Raw genomic sequence first — 9,536 nt, forward strand, 5'->3', positions numbered from 1 at the left:
TAACTACTGTTGGGTAGGCGAACATATTCCCAGAATTTAGAGACAATCGAAAAACATGACTTTTTGAGTTGGGGCAGTTGAGGAATAATGCCCCATATGAGGTACCCACTTCATACCATCATTGATGAGCAGAACTCATCGCATTTATCCCACTCATTCCCTGTGCTTGCTATCACGGGACTCTAGGTACAGTATATAGGCCAAATTCTGAATAAGTTTTAGTGATTTCTATCTCCCCTAGGTAGCGTCTGTGTTTACGCCTGTATAGTAGAAGGTGAAGGTCGGGAATAAAGGAATATGGCATGATTATGTTAACAATGACCTCTCCAAATTATTTACATTTTTATTTTCAATTGAAAAAGAGACCGATCTGTTCGGAGTGGTACTTAGGTGTTGGGCTTAATGTATCTGGCTAAACATTCTTTAGTTTAAAATTAGGGGAAGAATAATTTGCACAAGCAAACAATTTCATGTAATATGAAAAAAAAATGAATGCATTTTTGATCATGCGCTATTTTATGTTTTGTATAATATTGCATGAAACGTTTTGTTTACGTAAATTAAACAGTTCCACAAAAAAAAGTTGTCTGAATGAGACAAGTCACTAGGCTACCCTTGTGGATTTTGAGCCACTGAATCCGAATATGGCCTCAGAATTTGTGCTATACGTTTCAGTTTTCCCCTAGATTCAAAAAGTAGGGAAAAGCCTAGAGATTTTCTTGTCACATAGGCTATACAAAAAATTTGTCTGTACGAGACAAGTCACTAGGCTACTCTGATGTATTTTGAGACGCTAAATCGAAATCTAGACTCGGAATTTTACCTATACGCCTCAGTTTTCCTCTAGAGGCAAATAATAGTGAAAAGATTAGGGATTTCTGGTCAAAGGTCATACAAAAAATTTGTCTGACGAGACAAGTTACAAGGCTATCCAAGTTACAAGGCTAAGCCGTTGAATCTAAATATGGCCTCCGATTTTCTCCTACACGTTGTAATTATCCCCTAGATGCCAAAAGTAGGGAAAAATTTAGGGATTTCTGATCACACAGCCACAGAAAAAAAATTTTCTGTAGGAAACGATTGACTAGGGTGCCCTTATGGATTTTGAGCCGCTAAATCGAAATCTGGCCTCAGAATTGATCTTACGGGCCTGCAGTTTCCTTCTATATACAGAAAATGAGGAAAACCCTAGGGATAACTTGCACGTTATTTTGGTAATGCCAGTAAACGCGAAAATAGGCACATCGATATTATATTCTCAATTGCAACGACTTGTAGTGACTTAATTTTTACACATTCATTTTTTAGTGTGCCTTCTATTTCCCCTAGCTTAGGTAATTCGTGGGAAATGCAAGGGCCTTCTTAGATTATATATATGTACACGGACAGAAATAACAAAAACCTAATATCTTTTACAGTTTGTCGTTCGAAATCAGTCACTTGTCCAGTGCAAACAACTTTTTTTTGGTGGGCCTGTGTGACCAGAAATTTCCTAGGCTTTTCCCTAAATTTTGCATCTAGAGAGAAAAATTAACAAACCACAAAAATTTGGGGTTCATATTTAGATATAGCACGCAAAACTGCAAAGGATATAGCATTTTTTTTATTTTTCTTATACCGAGCTATATAATATGAGAAAGGCCTTCAATTTGCCTAGAGTCACCCAAGCTAGGGGAAACGGAAGGCACAGTAGAGAATTTAGGTATACAAATTAAGTCTCTAGGAGTCGCGGCACTTCAAAATATAGAATCCATCTGCCTATTTTCGCGTATATTGGTCTTATCAAAATAACGTATAGAATATCCCTAGGTTTTTGCCTATTTTGTGCATCTAGGGGCAAACTGAGACGTGTACGGGAAGTTCTGAGGTCAGATTTGGGTTCAACGGCTCAAAATCCATAAGGGAAGCCTAGTCACTTATTTCGTGCAGACAACTTTTTTGTATGCCCTCTGTGACCAGAAAATCCCTAAGCTTCTCCCTACTTTTCGCATTTAGGGAGAAAATGATGGAAGATCGAAAAAGTTGTTTGTCAAATTTATATTGAGAACGCAAAACTGTAGGGGAAATAGCATTTGTCTTATTTTTTGCTTTATAAGTCAGTTTAACATGCGCAAGACCTTCAATTTCCGTAAATTTATCCTAGCTAAGCGAAACGGTAAGCACACTGGGAAATTTTTGTGTTTGGATTTGATCCATAAGAGTCAGAACACATAAGAATACGACAACAGTACGTTTATTCTTCTGTATAATGGTATTACCAAACTAATGTCCAGAATAGCCCTAGTTTTCCCCTATTTTCTGCATTTAGGGGAAAACTGAGACGCGTAGGACAAATTCTGAGGCCATATTCGGATTCAGCGGCTTAAATTCCATAAGGGAAATTCCACAGTTCTGGAAAGTGACTATATTTGATAATAATTGATTCATTATTTACAATTGAATCAGGTCAGATTGTAGAGAACTGTTTTCTTTCAAAAATAAGCCACCATTTATTGAAATCACATAATTTTTAAAAATGCGGTAAGAATCAATACGAAACGGAGTCCGGTTGAAAAGAACATTTTAAACAAATAATTGTTTCATTTTGCGATTTTTTCAGGAAAAATAGTCTCTTTTTTAATAGAGACTCTAAAGAATATAATAACAGCCCTGTGCGTCTGAAAACCAAATGGTGATCCCTTACTGTCCTAAGTTGATTAGCTCCTAATATTTCCAGCGCGGCGTTAGTTGTTCATCACTACCTGTTTTTGTATTGTAGGGAATGGTACTAGACCAGTTTTGTTAAGTTTTTCAGTTAATAAAATGTTACTTTCATGAAAACCCCTATTAAAAATAAATCAATTTCACTTATGTAATATTTCAAAACAGTTTTCCAATTGATTTATATAAATGTTAAAAAGGGAAAAAATGAATTTAAACGTCATCCAATAAACTTGCTAAAGTGGAATATAAGATTTGAATTTGAATAAAAAGTTAAATATAATCCTTTATATTTCTGAAAACACAATAAATAATGACAATTTTAGGGTTTAGTGAGATGTTACACTATTAAATATAATGTAATTGAATTAAACTTTTATTCATGAACATGTAATATAAAAATAAGTAAACAAGATTAAAAATAATTGATTGAATAAGTAAAATTAAAAAAAAAAATTCAGGAGAACAGAAATAAATTATAATTTTATAAAACATTCAAGAAGTAAATAGAATGAAGTTTTTAACATCTTTTTTCAAGAAGTTGTTTTTAAGCAATTAGAGCAGTAATTTTTATATTCTCCATTGATTATTAAATAACATGTTTTAAAATATAAATTTATTTTAATTCAATAAGTAAATTTAAACTCAATACTATTCAAAGTTTTCTTTGGGAAATTCTCTTCACTTTCACTTTTAATATTATTTAGTATTTTCATTTAAAAAATTTAATGCATGAGAATAAAATTTTGTTTACTAAAAAGTTTTAAAAAGTCATCTAGTCCCATTGCTTTCTATGCAAAAACAGAAAGTGATGTGACAACTAGCGCCGCTTTGGAGATATTAAGAACTAATAAACTTAGGACAGTAGTAAGGTCAAGTTAATATCTGAAATATGGAGAGGTGCATAGGGCTGATAATACTGGACTTTTAAAAAGTATGGTCCACAATTTTTTATACTTATAAGTTATACTGCTGTAAAGAGTGAAGATAAACTGTATTATCAAAAGCATCAAATTAGAAGATTTTGACAATTTAATTAAATACATTTTACGGGAAAATTTTGATTACAGCTCAAGTACTTAAATTTATAGACGGGCGTCAATATAATCAGATGTTTACACACTTGGTTCCGAAAATGATTAACAATAATATGTGCATTCTTCTTCTATCTATGAAAAGTGTCAACAAAACTGACTGTTTAATGAAAAAAGTACTTTTATCTTTAAAAAATGATAATAGTCTATCCTAACCACTAATTATAATTCAAGTTATGCCCTACTTACTTTCCTTATTGAGCGCTACGTAAAATCCGTTCGGAGGCAACATCTTTCGTCCGTGAGCATCGAGTATCCAACAATGCTTTGAATTTTGGAATTTAGTCATTATCCAAAATTGTCTTTTTACAATTAATAGAGAATCCTTACAGATCGTCACCTACCTAATTTTAGCGGGTGAAAACGTTACTCCACGTGTGACCCCCACTAAAGTCAAAAACCGTTTATTGCAAGGCTTCTGAAATGAATGGATTCCGTTGATCGCAGAATAAGGAGGCCTGCAATTGTTTTGACGAGCTGGATCAGGCTGGATTTCTCGGGCCGACTGCACACTTTAAAATAGGCGATTTACGATTCAGAAAAAAGTTACTTTTTCAACGCCCTACAAGATTGTCTAAACATTTTTTTGTAGTCTAACAAAGCAAGATGAAATTTGTCATGAATTAAGTTTTTATAGGATAAGTGGTTTCAGTTTGATTTGTGAAAAACATTAAAAATAGAAAAACAAATTAATGTTGGGAGATAGTATGCATCCTACGTTATTTCTGTGAGCAGTCATGAACCCTCTATGAGACGCTGGAAAGGGGGTCGCATGTGACCCAAGTTCTTTTGTCGCCAGTCATAGGGGTGCCTCCTCGCCATCCATGACACGTTAGAAAGAGGGTCATGTGTGATTTAAGTTATTTCTGTGTTCAGTCATAAGGGTGCCTTCCCACTCTTATAAGACGTTAGAAAGGGGGTAGAGTTTGACCTAATTTATTTCTATGACTAGTTATAGGGGTGCCTTTCCGCTCGCATAAGACGCTGGAAAGCGGGTTGTATGTGACCTAAGTTATTTCTATGACCAGTCATAGAAGTGCCTTTTCGCCCTCATGAGACGTTGGTATGGGTGCCGCTAATACAATTTATTCTATTATTCTTATTTTATTACTTGTTTCTTTATAATTTTAAATATTGAAATGATTCTAAATATAATCTAAACTCCTAAGAAATCCAAGGAGTAGACGTAAAACAGGTAAAAAATATACAAAGGTGGAAGTCTGTGTCTCACTAACTGAGTCCAAAGTGATTAGTTTCGCACTACGCCCATTAATCGATAATTCCCTGAGAGTAAAAAAGGTGCAAATTCAGTCAGCTTGTCCATTCACAGTGGCCAAGTTTATGAACTGTAATGAATTTTCTTAGCAAAAATCAGCTCAAATTTTGAACCTCATGCGCTCGCTGAATTATTATTTTAAAAATCTGAAAAAATACACAAGAGTTTCTTTCCCTGTGAGGATGATCAACATTCGAAAATACGTGCTTGTGCACCGCTCTCCTATACAGATAGTTTAAAAACTTATATCATTTATGCTACACTAATAGTACATTAGGATAGGTATATTAAAATTTGGAGGAAAAAATAAAAGGCTCATTTTCGTTTGCTTATTTTCATTCGCAAGAAAAAAATTCTTTATAGTGTAATTTGCCATTGACTGATAAGAGATAATGGCTCTCACGTGTTTCAACTATTGTAATGTAGAATATGCATTGATCATCATATATTGAAAATGAAACTAATAACATGAAATAACGCAACAAAACATAAAATTTGATCTGTTATATTGTCAAAATTGATTGATTTAATAAAATTAGCTACATTTTCAGCTATTAAGACTAAGCAAATCTGCCTTAGATAAAACAGCGGCTGGGCAGATAGTAAACTTGCTTAGTAATGATGTCAGCCGTTTCGACATTACACTGATGTACCTTCATTATATTTGGATAATGCCAATGCAGGTAAAGAAAAAGTTTTAAAAACGAATCATAATTCATGTATTTATTGTGTGGTAACAAAGATGAATGTATGTGAAAGTACAGATTTTTGTTTTGTTTTTAACCAGTACTCAATGATATAATTCTGCTTTCTGACCTAACATTGCTTTAAAAAAGCGGCGGCCCTTGAGCTTGGAAGGCAGTAGCTCCGCAAGGAAAACTGTCAGGAGGTTCTAATAACAATTAAACGAATCTGCTAAGTTTTCTAAATAAAATACAAGTAAAAATGCTGTAGCGAGGCTCACTGCTCAGAGATCTGCACTTTTACATGATCCCAGAGCTAATAATGGGTTGAAAAATTTCTGAAAAAAAATTTGGTGTATTCTACAGTATGTTTAGAATGCAGTAGAGATCTTACAATTTTAAAACATTTAAAAATGTCGTTTTTGCAAGCATTTTTGTTGAAAGCTTTTATTTAGGAAATGAATGTAGCTATCGATCTATTGCTGGCTCTTGACCATCTGCTATAGTTCAATAGATAATATACGAATCAGTGTACCTTACACTAAAGTTTAAGGCATTAAACATATTATTAGCGCTGGGGTGATGTGAAAGTGCAGGTCTCATGACAGTGGGAATCGATACAGCATTTTTATTTGTAGAGTGAAAGACTTTTATTGCGCCGGTTTTGGGGCTGAAATAACCCGATAGACTACCGCATCGGTTGCAAATGCTTTTGTTTGTTCACGACTGTGTGACCACTGCATACTCCCCACAGATCCTTTCACTTCTATCCACGGCGTAGCGTCAATTTTTGTAAACACTATAGTGGGGAGCACTATTGAAGTGTCTCACTGTATTTTATTTAGTAGCTCTAAAAGTCATTTTTGTACAAAATTAAAGAAACACCATTTTATTCAGAACACTTAGCCGATTCGTGTAATCGCTATCAGAATGTCCTGAAATTTTTCTTTGTGGAGCTACTACCTTCCAAAGTTAAGGGTCACGGATTTTTAGCGGCGATATTAGTAATAAACATTTTCGCTAGAGGACAGTATATCGTGCATAAGTAATGGAAAGCCTTTAAGATAACTGGCACTTACTAGGTTATACATTTTGACAGCAAAGTAATTCTTGGACAATCTCTTGCTATATTTATTTTCAAATAACTTTTTCAAATTCAGTGAACGACGCCATTTATTATTATTTGTTTTCAATTTAAAATAATTTAGATAATTATTTGTGAGAAATATTATATCATTTAATTACTTTAGAAAACTAGGAATATCGCTTTATAAACAATCATAATTTTTAATTAAATTATCATTTTATATATAACACGGCCGATTCTAAACGTACCTACGTGTCAAAGGGGAAGGGGGAGCAGCAAATTGGGACAGGGCATGCCTAGTGTATTGACGTATTTAGAAACTACCTTTCATATAACTACGCATACTTTTATTTATAAAAAAGTCTGCCCTCTTCGCGGGCACATTCTCATAGCGCGCTACGCGCGGCGCTCTTTTCTCTCGCAGGTTTTAGCGCGCCTATGGCACGCGATTGTTGATTCTCGCGCTTTGCGCTCAATAATATATTTATCTCGCGCTCCGCGTTCGGTTTTTGTATTACTTTCTACATTTGCAAACGGACTACAGGGCAAAATTTTCAACATTGTATGTTAAAAACTATTATGTCAAATGTCTATTACAATTTTTTCTGTGTGCACCTTGACCTGGTACTGTTTATTCAGATATTGCAAAAATAATAAATCATAAGGACAACCGCAGGATTTACCGGGAGCGGATGCTAATCTGAAAAATTGAACCCGCTCTTAGCGAAATCGCGGTGAAATTTCATCTACAACCACGTCTTACGACCGTGAGATAGGTGGTTACAGGCTGTAACGGAATCAATACGACGATCAGGCAAAAGTTTCATGCAACCTGAGAACACAGAGTGATCCAAGGACTACCGCCTTCTGCATTTTTCCCGTAAGTGTTTTAGCATATTGTTGACACGTAGGGATGCTTTTCAGGCTATTAACAACTAAAAGCTTGGTACCTCCAAGAGCGCCGATGATAAGGACGATTATTTTAACAGAATATTCCGGGTTCAATCATTGCAACTCCCTTATAACGTCTCTATACCTCTGTTTCTTTTCATTTTCCTTGGCTATGACGTTTTTGTTAGCTGGTGCCGAAAATTCGATAACGAACATGGTTCGCTTCTCGAAGCCAAGAAGAACCACGTCTGGCCTCGAGTGTGCAACAGAAATAATTGTCGAGAATATAAAGTTCGAGTATATGCGGTACTTTCCATTCTCGACAATTGACTCAATTTCCCTAGGAGCATTTAGAGGAGCGATATTAAGGTGAATGCCGTAGGAGTGACTTCAATGCGGGGGATTTAAGGAAAGCAAACGTTAGCTCACAAGACATTGACTGAGTTTTTCTCTTGTGCTTTCTTAATCCGGGCTTTCAGGAGTGAATACTCGAGAGAGATAAGATCATATGCATTTTGCTCACCACTAATACTAAAGTCAAGTCCGAGTGTTTCAGTAGCCTGAATATATATATAATTAAAAATTTGTCATAAGGACAACCGCAGGATTTCGCCGAGAGCGGGTGCTAATCTGAAAAATTGCACCCGCTTCCAGCGAAATCGCGGTAAAATTTCAGCCATAACCACGTCTCACAACCGTGAGATAGGTGGTTACAGTCTGTAAAGGAATCAATACGACGATCCAGCAAAAGCCTCGAGGACCCTAAGAACAAGGAGCGACCCAAGGACAACCGCTTTCTGCAATTTTCCCGCAAGTGTTCTAGCATATTGTTGACACGCAGGGATGCTTTTTAGGCTATTAGCAAGTGAAAGCTTGGCACCTCCAAGAGCGCCGATGATAAGGACGATCAGTTTAACAGAATATTCCGGGTACAATCGTTGCAACTCCCTTATAAGGTCTCGATACCTCTCTTTCTTTTCGTTCTCCTTGGCTATGATGTTTTTGTCAGCTGGTGCCAAAAATTCGATAACGAACATGGTTCGCTTCTCGGAGTCAAGAAGAACCATGTCAGGCCTCGAGTCAGCAACAGAAACAATTGTCGAGAATATAAAGTTCCAGTATATACGGCACTTCCCCTTCTCGACAATTGACTCAATTTCCTAGGAGCATTTAGAGGAGCGATATTAAGGTGAATGCCGTAGGAGTGACAGAGATGGTAATAAAGTATTCTCAGTGCCACATTGTGCCTTTGAATGTAGGTCGTTCCCGCGTGTGTTGGATAACTAGATAGTATGTGAGCTAAATGCTCGGGGTTTGCATGGCACGCCCTGCAGCTATCATCGGGAATGTCTTGCTTCCAAATGTGGCGACGGTATGTTAAGGTGGAAATGACACCGTCTTGGCATGCAAAAATGGAACCCTCTGTACTAGACTTCGATCCGGGCGATTTAAGGCAAGCAATCGTTAGCTCACAAGACATTGACTGATCCTTCACATTTCTGTGGATGATACCGTGCATCCTCTTATCTAGGAGCATTTCACGAAAGTTTTTCTCTTGTGCTTTCTTAATCCGGGCTTTCAGGAGTGAGTACTCGAGATAGATTAGATTTGATGCATTTTGCTCACCCCAAATACTGAAGTCAAGTCCGAGTGTTTCAGCAGCCTCCTCCGCTGCTTTGTACAGAAATGCTTCTTTGCCTACGTCCTCGTGATTCCTGACCATTTTAAGAAGAGGGTCTCTTCCATTTGCAACTTTATGTGCTGTACCCAGAATAATCCTGTTGTGAAGACATTCAAGACTCAAT

General features: G+C 36.2%; 1 protein-coding gene across 3 annotated transcripts in view; it reads left to right on the forward strand.

Annotated features, from left to right (window-relative positions):
* LOC117174831 (multidrug resistance-associated protein 4-like) overlaps positions 1 to 9,536 on the forward strand; it is a 146,080-nt gene that overhangs the window by 67,929 nt on the left and 68,615 nt on the right. For 2 of the 3 annotated variants that reach the window (XM_033364210.1, XM_033364212.1), the window contains one exon: positions 5,622 to 5,753. The exons of the other annotated variant lie outside the window; for it this stretch is intronic. In XM_033364210.1, coding sequence (XP_033220101.1) covers positions 5,622 to 5,753 — 132 coding nt within the window. The remainder of the gene's footprint in view (positions 1 to 5,621; positions 5,754 to 9,536) is intronic. 3 annotated transcript variants of the gene reach the window in all.

This window comes from Belonocnema kinseyi, chromosome 6 (assembly GCF_010883055.1).
Source record: "Belonocnema kinseyi isolate 2016_QV_RU_SX_M_011 chromosome 6, B_treatae_v1, whole genome shotgun sequence".
NCBI lineage: Eukaryota > Metazoa > Arthropoda > Insecta > Hymenoptera > Cynipidae > Belonocnema > Belonocnema kinseyi.